The following is a 17,088-nucleotide window of genomic DNA, read 5'->3' as shown; positions in this document are numbered from 1 at the left end:
AGTACCCTTTAGAAAGAATTCAATTCAATCAATAGTTCACTAAAACTGCAATCAATGAACAAATAGCACAGAAACAAATTGAAAAAATTGCAAACAACAAGCAAAACATTCGACCTATCAAACACCAGAATTCGTATCCAATTCAATATGAAAAAGAAGTTAAAAGAAGAAGAGCTGATCAAACAAAAAAGTACCTTAAGAACTAGTTTGTAGGATAGAAGCAGCTGCACAAATATGGAAACACAGTATCCCGCAAAGATGGTTTCAGCCAATCAAAATAGTGACACCAAATATGGGTTTAGCTTCTGCATTAGATGGTCTAAGTGTATTGATCCAAACTCTACAAGTAAAAATAAGAAAATAAAACACTCTGTCTTGCATTCAGACTTTTGTTAAGTAAGAGAAACACATAAACAAGTGAAATCTACCTCGCCATAGAGAACTCAGAACACGTACAATCAACTCCATAAGATATGTACGTTGATGCCCAAGAGAAAATCGAAATACAAAAGAAGATCCAAATACTTGCAAAAATGCGTCCACCTTTGGTTATGAAAGAGACGTTCCCAAACTCTACAGTCGTCAAGGTACATAACATAAGTCAAACACATAGTATCCCTATTAGCTTCGGAGCGCTTGATCTCTTTGTTAGTCATCACATCAGTACTAGCACCAGCCATTCCCACATAATAACATACAAACATTGCAAGTACTGCTAAGCCACAAATATAAAATCTTCTTTGTAACCCTATGGCAGAAGCTAGGCATCTTCTCCTCATAAAAGTCAAGAAATGGCCAAATATAATGTGTACAAAAAATAGAAATAAAGCCAAATGCAAATATGTGATATAGAGTTAATGTTACGGCCTCATCTGATTTGAGATAAATGTTTCTGTATCCGACAGTAGATGATAGGACAACTACAAAGTAAATGGTACTCCAAAACACACTTCTCTCCTCTATGCCCGCAAAGCCATGTCGTTGCTCATAAACATGTGAGACAGCCACTATATAATATATAGTAACAATAAAAGACAAGCCTCCCACAAACAAGGACAGTAATGATCGACTCCGTTGATGTTGTTCCTGTAAAACGTCAATAAAAGGAGAGTTAAACATATAGAAATGAGAGCCTTCGTACATGCATTATAAGAGCACATGACTCGTTCCAATACCAAAACCAAAGTCAGATTAATGATCATGATGAAGCAATAATAGGTTATACCGAAAGCTATGATATGAGAAAGATAAGAAGCGGCAAGATGTGCTCGGATCCGGTTCAGAAATCTTTGGAGGAGGAGGAGGAGGTTGCCCGTTTGCAGTTGAAAAAGTCAAGGCTGTTCAGTTCTGCGTTTCTCTTCTTCTATCTTCTGTTTCTATGTACTATCTTCCAAAACCAAACACAAGTAGAATAGAGAGAAATTTTAAAAATTGACCAAGTTTAGATCTTTAAGTTGGTTTTTAATATTGTTTTTTAAAATTATTAAGAAATAATCATATGGTGAGTGAAAATGTCTTAATTATCATTTAATGAATTCATAATCACTCTATCTTTAACACTTCATCTTTTTCTTTTCTTTTTTCTTTCGGCTCATTTTTTTATTTCTGTTGTTATTTTTCATTTTCATTTACTTCCTATACAATACGGATAAAACCATCATCCTCAACTTTCCCATCCTTATTATCCAAGCAGATGAACTTTTGAGCGAATGAATGAAGGACAAAAGAAATTTATAAGTGAATGAACTTTTTTTTATTTGAACGGAGCGAACAAAAGAACAAAACTTTACAATTGAATGAATAATAAAAATTACCCACCAAATAAATGAATGAATGAAAAAATCACCCACCAAATTATACTAGAGAGAGAGAGAGATCCAAAAATTTCAGCACAAAAATTTGAACATACAAAATTACTGAACCAACACTCTGAAATCGGACCTATTAATAAAGCCAAGCATGATTCACGGTTCATTTTGAGAAACTTTTGAAATTTCAATATTGTCTGTAGTCAATTTGACGAATACCCAACAAACCATCTGACATTTTTTTTTTTTGAATAGCCATCTGGCATCTCCTTGTTGCATTATTTTTGGTGTCTTATTTGAAATTCTCAATTTGCCCATAACTAAGTTTCTTGCCCAACAAACCATCATACACTAATACACCGAAGAAACTTTGTTGCTAATAGCTCTTGTTAATTTTGAACAAATTTCAAAGAAAATACCATCAAAAGAAATAGAGATGACATAAAAATAAATACGGTTAGTTTTTTTTTATACGTTTGTATTTCACCATGAGAAAAAGAAAAATTGCACGCCGTAGGATCAAAATTAACTAAGCCAAGTGTGAGTGTATAAATTGTAACATAATTATATCAAACACATGGAGTGTGTGTGTTTGGTGGGGTGGTAAGGCTTTGGTCTCATATATAAGAGGTCAGGAGTTCGAGCCCCATCGGGTGGGAATGGGGTGGGTTTTTTTTTAACAAAAAAAAAAATTATCAAACACATGTAAAACGATATAAAAGACGATTCTCACGTGCAAGTGAATTCATGCAAGAAGGCTAGAGTTGAGAAAATAATTAAGAACAAAACTCAAAAAAAAAAAAATAAAAAAAAAAAATTTAGAGAGAGATTAGCAGCTTACGCGCTTTTTAGTCGCGTGTTGTATGTCCACGGTTGAAAAGAAGAAGCTCAGAAGCATATATCGTCACATTAGAGGATTACGGTGGTTGTTGACGAGAAGCGAATGAGACTTGAGCGCTTGGATTGGCCGATCGCCGCCGCTGTGTTCCAACTTCCATGGACGACCCTCGCAAGCATCAGGTACGCGTTCTATTTCAATTTCTATTGCTCCGATCAATCTCCTCCATCAAATTATTGGCATTTACAATTTCCAGCGGTGGTGATCGGTTCAGGTCTCATTGAGGGGCGCGAGCGCCAAGGAAATTACCAGAGACGCCCTGCTCGAGAAGGTCTCTCAGGAACGAGAGCTTCGCCAATATGCCAGACGCGCCACCGCTGCTGCCCTCTTCCTTCAGGTGCCTGCGTTTTTGATTTTTTTTTTTTTTTTTTGAAAATGTGAATTTTGGTATGAATTTGAGGATGTGAAACGCGGTCGTTTTGGAAATGTTGTTGCAGAGAGTGTGGAGGCGCTATAGGGTGACTAAGGTGGTGGCTTTGGAGCTCAGAGAGGAGTGGGAGAAGTGTGTGAAGCAGAAGCAAGCTGGTTTAGTCATCACTGCCACCTGGATTTCAAGTCATGTAGTGAGGCCTTTTCTTTTCTTCATTACATGTTTATCGATTCGGAAGAGGAGAATTGAAGCCACAGAAGTTGACTCTATGAAGAGTTGCTTTCAAATGCTACTAGACAGCATGAATTCCACTGGTATGGTCCTTTTTTCTTTTGTTTTTGAATGAACAGTTTTCGCGATTTGGTTTAGCAAGTGTGTTGATTTGACATTGTGTTTTTATGTCAAGACTCGAAGAAGAGCTATTGCTCTCTGGCAATTGGAACTCTCGAGGAGAGAAGAGTCTGGGGTTATCAGACGCGGAAGCTGATTTCTCTTTGCATGTTTGTTCTTTCGGAATGTGACAAGTCCCGCCCAGGAAGTCAAGACATTGTTGCTCTTGCGTCCTTGGCAATGCGGCTTGTTGTTGTCTTAACTGATGTCAAAGGGTGGAAGAGTATTGATGAACATGACTGTCAGATTGCGGATGCAGCAGTGAAGGATTTAGTTCGGTTTATGGGGAGTGGTGAAAGTGGTCTTTACTCATCGATTAGAATATACATTAACACATTGGATGCTCCTTGCTCTTCACGGACAAAAAGTAGTGTACAAACAGATGACAGATTTTTGATTACTGCAAGCACAATAACTTTGGCTCTTAGGCCATTTCATGCGTCAAAGTCCGATCTAAATGGCCTTGGCTTGTTGGATGTCCATAATGTTGCTGAGAAGTACTCTGTGTTTCTGCTTACAATTCCTTGGCTTACTCAGCGTCTGCCAGCTGTACTTATACCTGCAATGAGGCACAAATCCATTCTCCAACCTTGTTTTCAAACATTACTGGTAAGGCTCCTACAATTTGAACGAACTCTTTGTAAGTTCTTTTTGGTAAAGTATTTCCTTGAATGTACTCAAGTAAATGATCTGTGTGTTTCTGTATTACACTTTGGGTGTCAGTCACTGTAGAATTTAGGAATTAATTTTTATAAGCGTTATTGTTGGATTGGAAAGCAGTATATTGAACTAGTTATATGCCAGCTACCATGCTTTCTTTGGATATGATGAGTCAATGAATTGGGTGGAATTTTCTAGCTGGTCTATGTGTTGCTAGTTTGTAAATGCTTCATAGTTCATACTCTCAATCTTAACCTGGCATTTCAAACTCAAATATTGTCAGGACTTTTTGCAACAGTAAGAGCATCTTGTTGCAACCCATTCATCACCTTGATGCCCTTTATTTATAACCAGTGGACATCTCAAAACGATTTTAAAGTTTGTAGTTTGCCGTGGGTGACGGTCACCGTAGAATTTAGGAACTGTTCTTTGAAAGAAGTACTGGTCCATTGGAAAGCCTTAGTGAGCTGATGCTCTTGGGATCAATTTTGGGAGTCTGACTGTTATCATAACTGTGGTAACTAGGCTTGTTTTTCTATTTCCTGCTGATCTCTCAGTAGTGGACTTCATGTTCAAATGATCCGAACACAGTTCTAAGTTTGTTGGCACATCTAAACTACAGTTCAAGACATCTATCATCTTAGCGATACCTGTCAAGTTATTCAGTAAGCTAAAATGGTTGCTGATCAATATGCTACTAATGCTAGTTTAAGACAACAATATTCTCAAAATTGTATTTTGGTTTGACAACTATCCTCATCTGTCTACTCATCCTAGCATAAGATCCCTTAGAGGATCTCTTTGATGTATTTCATTTTTAGGGATAATAAAGTTTTGGATATCTTGTTGCACTCTGTTAATAATATTTCTCTTCTCTTCAATCAATAAAACATTGACCTAGTCTCATGCTGGCTACCATTCTTTTTTTTTTTGGAGATGATGAGTCAATGAGTGTTTGGAACTTTCTCAACTGATCTATGTGTAACTAGTTTGATGCTTGAACTTAAGCTTGCATTTCAAACTCAAATATCATCAATCCTTTGTTTTTCAATGGAAAAAAGATGTATTGAAACCACTAAAGTGACTTGATGCCGATATTGTATAAATGGGCGGAAACTAAGTTATATCTCTAAGGTGCATTTTTTTGGGTCCATAAATCATACTTTGAGCATATGACTTTAAAAGTAACACTTGATTAGTTTGTAACTGGTTATGGTTTCAAAATAACACTTGCTAGTAGATTTAGTAGTAGTTTATTATACTTGCACGATGTTTAGATGCGTGATGTCTAGGTTTTTGGATGTCAGTTGATAATTTGGTATGATACATGTTGGTGTTGCCTTATTGTGAGTATAGTTTCATGCTGTCTACCATTCATATATTTATATGATGAATCAACCAGGTCGGTGGAACTTTTTAATGGATCTATCTGTTAGTAGTTTGATAGTACTGCAGCAGTCCAAACTTAGCCTGGCTTTTCAAACTCAAATCTCACCTGCCCTTTTGACCAATATATCAACCTGATGTCGGTATAGGAACTACACTAATAAAGATTTAGAACACACATTATCTCCTGTCATATATCCTGTGTCAGCCAATTATATGTCACTAAGCAGGTGTTCATGTAAGTTTATATATGGTTGAATGCTCTTTTGACTTATGTTTTGAACTAATTAGAAGTTTGATTGTGGATGGTACCTTCTTGTGACAGTAATTTAGAACCTACATTATCTTTTGCTCCGTATATGCTAGATCAGTGAGTTATATCTTACCAGGAAGTGGGTTGTTTAAGTCTACCAATTGTTTGATATTGTTTTGACTGTTTCATCTAAATATCTATAGAATTAACGTGTGGATGGGACCTTTGTGTAGCAATATAATAGAGAACATATCTCAATAGCTATCATGATCACATTGTTTGTTTGTTTGCTCTTTTATTTTTTATATATTAAATTATGTCTTTTAATACTTTATGTAATTAACGAGAAAACATGTATACATTAGTTTTGTATAGTATAGGCTCTATCTATCTATTTCACTATCGCATGTGGAGGTGTAATCACACCTGTCAATGGAATATTGGTTTTGTTTATCCTTTTTCTTTTCTTTCTTATTTCTGTGATTCAAACATGTGGGGACTGATCAAACTTTCGCAGGTGATGGCAGATTTTGAAAGAGAAAATATTGAAGGAGATGCTGGCCGTGGATCAGTCAAAGTTTCATGTTTCCCCCAAGGTTATTCCACCAGTTGGTTGGGCTCTTGCAAACATTATATGCCTAGCTACAGGGGGAGAGAGTGATTCTGTTGATCCTGGAGGTTTCCATCAAGAGTTGGATTGTGCATCTTATGTACGTGCTGTTAATAGTCTTGCAGAAAACTTATTGTCTAGGCTTGAGAATGTTGACTCTGTCCAGGAGAATCAGGATCTCCAAAGTGATGTTGAAACCAGTGAAAAGCCAAGCTGTACAGTTTCATGTGAGACTGAAATGACCCATGGATCTATTAAGTTGTCATTCTTGGATATGCTTAGGCCTGTTTCTCAGCAGTGGCACCTTACAGATCTTTTGGCAATAGTGAATAAACTTGGTCACACTCAAGGGTCTGAGACTATGACCCCAAAAAGACTGGAATATTCAGGGACGTTGGAATTGCTGGATATTGTGCATTTTTATTCTTTCATGCTAAGAATGTTTTCATTATTGAATCCAAGGGTTGGCTCATTGCCTGTCCTTAACATGCTATCGTTTACTCCTGGATTTCTTGTAAGTCTATGGGGAGCGTTGGAAACCTATCTTTTTCCTAGGAATGTTTGCAGTGGTCATAAACCCTATGATATCATTAGTAAAACTTCTGGTAGTGGAAAAGATGGGAATTTTGGAAAAAAGAAAAAGCATGGCAATAATGATGGAGGTAATAAGTGGGTCAGTGTCCTTCATAAAATTACGGGTAAATCACAAGCGGAGATTGATCATACGGATTTGCGTGGTAATCAACCCAAGCCTAGACTTGTTGACAAAGAGGATTCTTCTGATGTTTGGGATATAGAACCTGTGAGGCCTGGTCCTCAAGGTATTTCAAGAGACATGTCATATATGCTTCATCTATTCTGTGCAAGCTATTCACACCTGCTTTTGATTCTTGATGACATAGAGTTTTATGAAAAACAGGTACCTTCTTCAAGTTCTGTCTTATTTTTCCTTTTGAGCTTTTCCCCCCATTGATCGTATAGAGTTATCAATTCTTAATATTTATGCATTATACTAGGTACCATTTACACTGGAGCAACAACGGCAAATTGCTTCTGTTCTCAATACATTGGTTTATAATGGGTTTTCTCAAAGTATTGGACAGGAGGGTAGACCCCTTATGGAGTCTGCTGTCAGATGCCTGCATTTAATATATGAAAGGGATTGCAGGCACCAGTTCTGCCCCCCAGTTTTGTGGCTTTCACCTGCTAGAAAGAACCGCCCACCAATTGCGGTAGCTGCCAGAACTCATGAAGTTTTGTCAGCTAATCAAAGATCAGATGATTCTCTGGCTGTGCAAAGTATGGGCTCTGTTATAACTACAACTCCGCATGTATTTCCATTTGAAGAAAGGTAAGAAAATAGTTGAGTAAATTAATAGCTTTTATTGCTTTTGTTAAAAAAAATATCAATAGCTTTCGGCGTTAACAGCTATTCTTTTTCCTGTATTCTTGGCTCACTTTGAACCATTACATTTGACATGCAACGGAAGCTGAATCCTATTTTCTTTACTCTGGAGGACCTGTTATTGTCTAGTGATACTATAGTTGTTGACTAAAAGATAGGATTTAGAAACCTATCTATTATTCTATTTATGCGTGGAAGTTTATACATTGAACTTTAATTTTTTGAGAAAAATTATAGAGGAGTGGAAATCAGTGGATAATGCATTTGGAAGATAGAGTCAGTTACTGTAGGATATTCATCTGGGTTCATAGTTCTTGTGTGCATATGTCTCTGTTTGTGTATGGGTGTGGGTTGTATCTTTGTGATATAATCCTTGAGTGTCAAAAGGTACACAGTGCACATGTGAGTCCACTTGAATGTTCTGTTTCCGTGTGTTTGCAAGTGAGAGTGTAGAAGTGTTTGGACACAATATCACGACTTCTCTAAGTTCTCCTTCACCCTTATGTTATAATTTATGGGTTTCTTGCTACTTGCATCTTAAGTTTGACATTTTGATCTTAAATTCGGACATGATATGTTTGAGGCCTCCAGGTCCATCTAAGATGTTGTATTCTGTAATTATGCTTCTTGATGTAATTCTGTGTAATTTTGTATAATCAGAGTGGAAATGTTTAGAGAGTTTATCAAGATGGACAAAGCCTCCCGGAAAATGGCTGGTGAGGTTTCTGGCCCTAGTTCACGATCAGTTGAGATAGTAGTTCGTCGTGGTCATATTGTTGAAGATGGATTTCAGCAGTTAAACTCCCTGGGATCAAGATTAAAGTCATCCATCCATGTTTCATTTGTCAGTGAATGTGGCCTTCCAGAGGCTGGCCTCGACTATGGTGGATTATCTAAAGAGTTTTTGACCGATATATCAAAAGCTGCATTCGCTCCTGAGTAAGTTTGTGACTACAGATAAATATAACTATTATTACTTTGTTACATAGTTATTTGTTTCTAAGTGAGTTTCTTAACCTCAGTTTTTCTGTTGATAGGTATGGGCTATTCTCCCAGACCTCAACCTCAGCCAGACTTCTAATTCCTAATCCATCTGCAAGATATCTAGATAATGGTATCCAGATGATTGAGTTCCTTGGAAGAGTTGTCGGGAAAGCTCTCTATGAAGGAATACTGCTAGATTACTCATTTTCTCATGTTTTTGTACAAAAACTGTTGGGTCGATATAGCTTCCTCGATGAACTATCAACACTTGATCCAGAGATTTACAGGAATCTCATGTATGTTAAGGTAAACCATATATTTTGTTTGCGCTTCTTGGGTTCTTTTGTTTCTCATTACATCCTTGCTGAAGTGTTCGTATTTATTTTGATAATCATGCAACATGTTGGACTGGTGTTAAGTGTTAGGTTATCATGCAATTCAAGTTAAAGGCAAATGATTCAACAGTATAACAATTTTTTTTGGAATTAATCGTAATTGTTGTAGGGAGAAACAAAAATTTGATGGGAAATTTGGGGCTTGAAGTTTCTTTCTACTTATAAGCTGTATGACATTATTTGTCTGAAAGAATGGTAAAGGAAGAAAAGAAAGGCCTTTGGAATTGGGAGTTGAGGACCTTATATTTTAACTGCTATGTGTTTATGTTAGGTAAAAGTCCATCTGGTTTAATGAGAATCAAAGCATTTGAAATATGGTGTTATTGGTTGCTTGGTCTGAACTGATATACAATGCCTTGAATGATTGAGCTCCAGCTTAAGTGTGTGGAAGTCTCTTATATTTGGATAAAGTTTCTCTTACATGCATTAATGTTAGGCCTTGTATATTAATTCATTAAGTTTGTTATTTATCTGCGCGGCTATCACTTTGCAGCATTATGATGGTGATGTTGAGGAACTGTGTCTGGACTTTACGGTAACTGAAGAGTCATTTGGAAAACGACATGTTATTGAGCTCAAGCCTGGTGGAAAGGATGTTACTGTGACAAGCAAGAACAAAATGCAGTACATCCATGCAATTGCTGATTATAAGCTTAACCGACAGGTTTGTATTGATTTCTGTTGAACGTTTGAAAACCTGATTGAAGACAAAGGTCACCTTTTTTTTTTTTTTTGGTGTTACAACAGAAGAATTACTCTTTTTTTTTAATGTTGAATTGCAGATGTTCCTTTTTTCAAATGCATTCTATAGAGGGTTAATTGATCTCATATCACCATCTTGGCTAAAATTATTTAATGCAGGGGAATTTAATCAGGTAAATACCTCCCAAATTAATTATCCTTTCAGATTGCTCAACTTCTGACCCAAACAAAATCATTTTGGTGTCAAATTCTGATCTTTCATTATGGTAAATAGTTGCTTTCAGGTGGAAACCATGACATTGATGTTGATGACTTGAGAAAGAACACACGATACACTGGTGGTTACTCTGAAGGGACCCGAACGATTAAAATCTTTTGGGAGGTATTGACCCTGGACTGGAAGTTGATTGTCATATACTTTTTTTTGAATGAGAAATTAGATTTTTATCAGTAAATAGAACAGTATAGTTTTTATTTGACCCCGTCATGGGCATAGTGTAAGCTTATATTTTGTAAAGGATGATCTGTTCCCCTTTTTTTTTTTTTAATCATTAAATGTGGAGTTTCATGTCTGCTGCCTCTTTCCTTTTATATATGCAAGACCAAATATGGTTATATAATCACACTCTGTTCCCTCTCTAGACAGGACTTTCACAGTTATCTGCCTTTTCAGTTTATGCTGTACAGTATCTTTATCCATGTGGCATATTTAATATTGCTAATGTTCAGGATGCTTATGATGTTTTTATGTTTTACTGAGTTTCGTTGTACTATGATAACAGGTAATTAGCGGATTTGAACCTAAAGAACGGTGTATGCTTCTGAAATTCGTGACCAGTTGTTCTCGAGCTCCATTACTTGGGTTTAAACACTTGCAACCAACGTTTACAATTCATAAGGTGTGTTCTTTATCTTATTTCTGCAAACGGTTTTCTTATGTGTGCACTGACACACACTGTCACAATTAAAGCTGGAGTTAAATCAATTAAGGGCACTGTATTTTAGCCAATTTGCATTCCTACGTTTATTATAATTTGGATAATATGTTAATTTAGTGATCTCCATCACATTTCCGTGATCTTTGCCTGGCATTTGAGAGTACAAATGTCAATTTTTTATACAAGCTTTTTTTACTCTGTCTCTCTCTCTCTCTCTGATGCTTTTATCCTGCAATTCTTAGTCTCTCTCACTTCTTCGTACCTACTCCAACTATGAGATCTGCACTACATCAGTTCCACCAATTCAGCATCTTGTCAAATAGCAGCATTCTGAGAAAAAAGCTCCTCTCAAAGCACCAAGTGGTTCACCAGAGGGAGAACCAGTTGGTTCAAATTCACTCACCAGATGCTCAGTATCACCAGCAAACGATTAAAAAACAATACCACATATAATGAGTGAAAACTAATTCTAAGTGGGTTGTTAGAAAAGCAAGGTGCTTTAGTCCACAATAATTCAACTATAAATGGAATATTAACCTTGAACCTAGCGAAGGCCATCTCTCTAGTAGCAGAGCTCGAACTCTTCACAAGTGGGGCAGTACCTCGTGAGAGTCATCTTATCTGCCACCCAAATCCTTAGATCGAGGATTCGCTGTTCATGCCCGATACGTATGTGACATTCAAATCTTGGTTGTATTTGGTTTTTGGGTTTGAATTCTTATCCTCCACCTCCAGATCAAATATGTGACTGGCTTCCTAGGCAGATCTCAGATCAGGGTGGACTTGTTGCTATTCGATCTCAGACTTCATAGGAGGAGAAAGAAACCGAGATAAAAAAAAATACCAAGTTTGGTCTCAGATTAAAAATAGTTCTAGGTTTTAATAAGAACTTGACGTTTTTGCTTCATGTGCTAGGCAAAGATCAACAGAATTGTGGATGGGAATCACCTAGATTAACAGACTTGTTCAAATTAGCTTATTTCATAAATTTTCGATGCAGTTTGGCTGAAATAAAATCAAGGGATGCAAACTGAAACTGTGGTCAAATTAATGGTGCATATTGGCTTTTAAGCCCTTATTTTATGTTTATATCACTTTTGTACTTGTGAATGGTGATATCGGTTTGCTAGTACCACCCTTTTTTTGTGTGTATCTCATGAGAACATATATTATTTGGTATACCATGTGTATTATACATATCAAAATCTGGGATTTCATTGGATATTGCTGAAGGGATGAGGTGAAGCCCAGTATGCACACAACATGACCAGGCAATGCCACTTTACCAGTCATTGCTTTCACAAGTTACAATTAAAGGAAGAAATATTAGCTAATAATAGTTTCAAACTTTTGATTGCCGAGAAGTATGGTACAGAAGCAATTAAATACTCATATGAACAGGTTGTGAGGTCATCTATTTCCTCCTCTTTTGTTTGTAATCTAGAAGCTGTTGTCTTTTGTTTGCTGAATGAAATGTTAGTCACAGTATCATGGTATTCCTGTGCATTCCTGAACATTTGTTCAGCTCTGTACTTCTTTTGGAACTATCAATTTTTAGGAAACCTTACATTTATATTCAAAATACGAGGTGAAATTAAGTGCATCAACAGAAAGAAATAGATTCGTTTGACAGTTACTTTTGGTTTCTATCATTCTGTTGCATGAACATTTAACTACTGGGATATATTCTAGTTTCTATCTCTGAGAAGAGTGATAAAGTTACTTGGTTTTGTCTTCTGAAAGAAAATGAAGAGAAATTTATGATATTTGAAACAAAATAATGTACACTAAATAGAAATTCATGTTAGGAAAGTGATATATAATCAATCTGTAGTGCTTACTCAAGGAGTGGGTTATTATATATAGGTTGCATGCGATATCCCTCTGTGGGCAACAATGAGAGGAGAGGATGTAGAGCGGCTTCCATCAGCCTCAACTTGCTACAATACTTTGAAGGTACAGTAACACAGGGTTCAGAAGAGCTACCTACTACTGCTTATATCTGCTTTTAACTGTGCTCATGTTTCCCTTTGTAATGGTTGCAGCTTCCAACTTACAAGCGTCCAAGCACGTTGAGAGAAAAACTTCTATATGCAATCAGTTCTAATGCAGGTTTTGAACTTTCTTGAAGACATGCCTTCAGGTGATAATTTTCGTCTCTTATTCTTTTTTCCTCATCTGGATTACTTTTCTAGTGATGCTATTTTCTATGTTTCTTTCGGCATTTGCAAAACTTGAGTTTTGTGTTATTGACAGATCACTATTTCATTGGTCAATAGCAAGCATCATAGCGCAATTGAAGTTGATTAATTACTGCTATAACATAACTGCTGTGTGCGCATCTTTCTTTGCAGGTGTCCGTCCTCCTTTCTGTCTTTGCTTCCTTACTTTGGGATTGGAGTCATCAGACCCCTTAGATCTTGTGGGCTTATTTTAGTAGTGCATTCTTGAGTACTAAAATGAATATTTCTTATAAATGTATATATCAGTAGTGAATTTGAATACTATAGATAAGAGGATATATGTCACTCATATTTGTCAATATTACTGTATGATTCATATACATCGATATATGACTTATTGTTCATTTAATTTTTTTATTTTTTTATTTTCTTATACTAATTCTTTATTGTTTGGATTTAAATGAACATATCGAAACTGCCTTTTTTTTTTTTGGTACAATATCCAAACTGCCTTTAATCTTCCAAATTTGTAATCTCATCTTGTTTTCTACTAATTAAAACGAACCACAGAAAGTGGCTGTTGGGGTTTGGCGAGCATGCCAGAGTATCCTCCCTACTCGAGAAAGATTGCTAACAAAAGTCTATGAAGGAGAAACTACCTGTTTTGCTCCGTGATTGTCCTATGGGGTCAGTTGGGCATGTCTTGCCAGATTGTAAGATTGCTAGGGAGCTGTTGGCGGAGGTGTCTTTGCAGATTACTTGTCCGGTAACACCTATATTTATTTTTAAGGAATGGATGTTGGAATGTGTCAATTGGGTATCTTTGCAGCAGTTTGAAAAATTCATGGTGTTCTTGTGGGCGTTATGGAATAATAGAAATGCTGCCGTGTGGGAAGATAGACCAAGACTGCCAGCAGATATAGCAATTGCTACTATGAGCTGGTTCAATGAGTATAAGCTGGTGCATGCTTCATTCAATCCCAGGAGTGAAGGTGATTCAGCGGTGGACAAAGCCCAGCTGAACATGTATTAAAATGTAATATCGATGGTAGTTATAATCACCATCAGATGAAGGGTGGAGTTGGATGTGTACCCTGAGATCACAAAGGGGACCTTCAGGCAGCTTTGACGAAGATTGTGAGTAATGCAGCATTGCAGCCTCTGCTTTCCAAGTCGAGCTGCTAGCCTTGCAGGCTGCAGTTCAGTTTGCTATATCGCTGCATCATAAGCAGGTACAGTTTGAAACAGATTGTTTACAACTTGTTCAAGTTATCACTGCTGATGATGAAGATGCTTCAATTGTTGGTCATATTGTGGATGAGGTTAGATTGATGTTTAGAAATTATCCTTTGTTTTCTCTATCTCGTGTTACTCGTAGAGCAAATAATATAGCTCATACTCTTGCTCAGATGGATCTTCATTCCGAGCTATCTCATTCTTGGTTCTTGTATGCTCCCGAGTTTATAAGGGATGCCATCTTAAGCGATATTCATCGCTAATTCAATGAAAGTATTTTTTTATCAAAGAAGAAAGATATAGACCAGAGAGAATAAAAGGATAATTATAAGGAGATAACAATAGTCCTCTTTTAGCTGTCTTTAATCGTTTCATATTTGCAATTTGAAAGCAATCTGAAAGCCCATTCTTTGAGCCGTTGCGTGGTTGCTACTAGTCTGAAGTTCCAACATTCTCTGTATAGATGGGAAGTGCTCCGTTCAAATCAAATGTGAGTTTATTGATAATTTGATATGTATGAGGGTGTAAAATATATGATTATAGATAAGTATTATGGGAGTACTATTAAATCATCAAAGTTGTTGTATAAATAGATTCAAGATATGAGATCGATGCCCTGTGCAAGTAGATCACCAGCTAAGACCTCATTGGCAGCTTCAGAGGGATGAAATCCATCCCAGAACACATAACCAGTTGCATTGTTGCATGTTCCTACAGACCTAGAGTTACAGAGCACAGATGTTTCAAATGTACCTGTTCCACAACAAGCTCTTCTTGACTCGAAGAACCCTGTCACATGAATAGTTCAGAGGGAAAAGTTAGTAAATATCAAAATTCAAGTTCCCTGCATGATGAAGACATTAATCAAGTAAAGAGTTTAATAATAGATCCTGCACAAACAGATAGTCTAAGCCAAAAATTACAAATCAAATAAGAGTTATAAGTTTTCTAATGACAGATAGACTTGCATTGGTTTTCTCTTTTTGTTGCATTGATTAACTTCTACACACAGAGGTGTTTTACCATTGTCACTGGGGTTTGTGATCATATCCAGGAGGGGCTGGTAGATATCAAAAACTACGAGCTTGAGTCCGGGAAGACTCTTCTGCAAAGTTTGAGATGTGTTGTTAAGCTTGTTATTGAATAAAATGGCATCTTGATTCAATTTTATGTTCCACTGGTTGCTTCCTGAGCCAAATAGGGTAATTGATGCTGGCAAACATCCTATAGGTGGTAAGTTTGTGACTCCAATCCTTCGTGCTCCGAGTCCATACAACTTCTGTAACATGACATATTAGTGTATTTGAGAAAAAGCTCATGCATAATGATTTGCAATTTCTTTAACATTGAAGATCACACTTGTGGGTTTTAATCCCAGTTGAGATCTAAAACTATGCATAATATTTATTCAGGTTCAGTACTGAAACTAAAGCTGCATAGAGACCCTAATCATTTGCAATATGTAAAGTCTGAGAGTGACCTGAATGAAAGAGGAGTAGGATCTCATTAGAATTTCTGAGAATTGGTCAGGTGTGTAGCCTCTAAGAAATGGATTGATGTAGTAGTTCTGAATGAAATCGCTGGTTCCTGCACTAAGAAGGTGGATGGCGCCAGAGAATATGGCATTGGCTTCGGCTTCCCCTACCATATTCACCACTATACTTTGATACTCATTGTAGTAATTTAATTGTTGGTCTAGTGAAATTGCACCCTACAAAACCAGTAGACAGATCAACACAAGTTTGTATCTGAGAGAGAAAGAGAAGAGATATTGAGTCATCAAAGAAGATGGGGATGCCATTGTTTACCCATAACTGGGCTGTCCAGTTATAATAGCCAGAAGCAGCTGAGGCAAAGTTGACTCCAGTCAAAATGCCCATCCCTGTGGCTTCTTGGCTAAGGAAAGCTGGTGGGTATGAGGTGAATCCGAGATATTCAGCTATCAATGAAACGAAAAAACAAGTGACTAATTTCAGAATCTAAGATATTTGGCTATACGGACAACATAGAAACATGTTACACATTTAACTCATTAGAGACGAAGAAAATGAAACAGTTGATAATGTTACCGGTGAAGTCTGTGGCAAGCTTCCCATTACAAAATCTTCCAGTCGGTTGATGATTAACGAAGTCTCTTCCATAAGGAGGGAAGTTTGCCTTCACTAGTGTAGTGCGGTTGTTATTATTTCCCACATCAGCAACAGAGTCCCCAAAGATGATGAGTGCAGGAACTAAAGGCTGCCCATGAGACACTTTGAAAACAAGAACTAGAAGGCTCAAGGAAACCAAGAGTTTACCGGAAACTATCATTTCTTCCCAATAATAACTTTAAGAGAGTTTGAGTGAACTATAAATGCCGAGTGAAACTAATAAAGCAGCTCATTTCCTGGTGAAGAAGCAATGTTCTATACACGTTAAAGAAGCTTATGAAATTTGTCTTCTTTGTTAGCCTCGTTTAGGGAAAGTGTTATCAAGTTGTACATGTTGTGGGTTTGTTTGATGAATGACAATGGATTTAGTAAAAGGCAAGAGTAGTTAAAGGCAGAGAAACTTTAGCAGAGCTTATTGAAAAGGCTGGTACCTTACACAGCCACTCACATTATACATCATTAAGTGCCATTTCTTGAACAGATTGAATAAAACCAAAGTCCAGCTGCAACGTGTCGACTCTGTGTGATATTAGAGATATTATTACGAAGCCAAGCACAATGTTCATGGACTCAAACTTGGAATTTGATTAATGAACAGCTAGTGCGTAATGGACTATATGTGATATTAGAGACATTATTATTCTTTCCATTTCATTGTGTGGCATCTTAGGATCAATAATAAGCGATGCATTTATGTGATTTGGTTGATGAAACTATCAT

General features: G+C 36.8%; 2 protein-coding genes across 2 annotated transcripts; one reads left to right on the top strand and one right to left on the bottom strand.

The window, feature by feature from the left end:
- Positions 1 to 2,675: 2,675 nt before the first annotated feature.
- Positions 2,676 to 13,397, top strand: LOC133720328 (E3 ubiquitin-protein ligase UPL7). The gene is made up of 15 exons (XM_062146585.1): positions 2,676 to 2,828; positions 2,921 to 3,043; positions 3,144 to 3,390; positions 3,483 to 4,075; positions 6,293 to 7,294; positions 7,392 to 7,726; positions 8,441 to 8,719; positions 8,818 to 9,070; positions 9,653 to 9,823; positions 9,942 to 10,034; positions 10,136 to 10,243; positions 10,644 to 10,760; positions 12,666 to 12,755; positions 12,845 to 12,942; positions 13,154 to 13,397. The coding sequence occupies exons 1-14, from the start codon at positions 2,805 to 2,807 to the stop codon at positions 12,926 to 12,928; spliced, it is 3,519 nt and encodes a 1,172-aa protein (XP_062002569.1). The 5' UTR covers positions 2,676 to 2,804; the 3' UTR covers positions 12,929 to 12,942; positions 13,154 to 13,397.
- Positions 13,398 to 14,790: 1,393 nt separating this feature from the next.
- On the bottom strand, positions 14,791 to 16,528 carry LOC133722897 (GDSL esterase/lipase At5g03810-like). Its single transcript, XM_062149754.1, has 5 exons — positions 16,288 to 16,528; positions 16,027 to 16,157; positions 15,699 to 15,929; positions 15,242 to 15,497; positions 14,791 to 15,007 (listed from the first exon to the last, which is right to left on the bottom strand). The coding sequence occupies exons 1-5, from the start codon at positions 16,526 to 16,528 to the stop codon at positions 14,814 to 14,816; spliced, it is 1,053 nt and encodes a 350-aa protein (XP_062005738.1). The 3' UTR covers positions 14,791 to 14,813.
- Between the last annotated feature and the right edge of the window lie 560 nt (positions 16,529 to 17,088).

This window comes from Rosa rugosa, chromosome 7, assembly GCF_958449725.1.
Source record: "Rosa rugosa chromosome 7, drRosRugo1.1, whole genome shotgun sequence".
Classification (NCBI taxonomy): domain Eukaryota; kingdom Viridiplantae; phylum Streptophyta; class Magnoliopsida; order Rosales; family Rosaceae; genus Rosa; species Rosa rugosa.
Note: the sequence above shows the minus strand (reverse complement) of the source record. Positions and strands in the feature narration are given on the sequence as shown.

Excerpts from the sequence above, each read along its gene's own strand:
- LOC133720328 (XM_062146585.1), top strand. The coding sequence starts at position 2,805 with ATGGACGACCCTCGCAAGCATCAG. Across the intron at positions 3,044-3,143 it reads CTGCTGCCCTCTTCCTTCAG|AGAGTGTGGAGGCGCTATAG; the intron begins GTGCCTGCGTTT and ends ATGTTGTTGCAG. Across the intron at positions 9,071-9,652 it reads GGAATCTCATGTATGTTAAG|CATTATGATGGTGATGTTGA; the intron begins GTAAACCATATA and ends ATCACTTTGCAG.
- LOC133722897 (XM_062149754.1), bottom strand. The coding sequence starts at position 16,528 with ATGATAGTTTCCGGTAAACTCTTGGTTTCCTTGAGCCTTCTAGTTCTT. Across the intron at positions 15,930-16,026 it reads ACTGGACAGCCCAGTTATGG|GGTGCAATTTCACTAGACCA; the intron begins GTAAACAATGGC and ends CTGGTTTTGTAG. Across the intron at positions 15,008-15,241 it reads CACAAACCCCAGTGACAATG|GGTTCTTCGAGTCAAGAAGA; the intron begins GTAAAACACCTC and ends TTCATGTGACAG.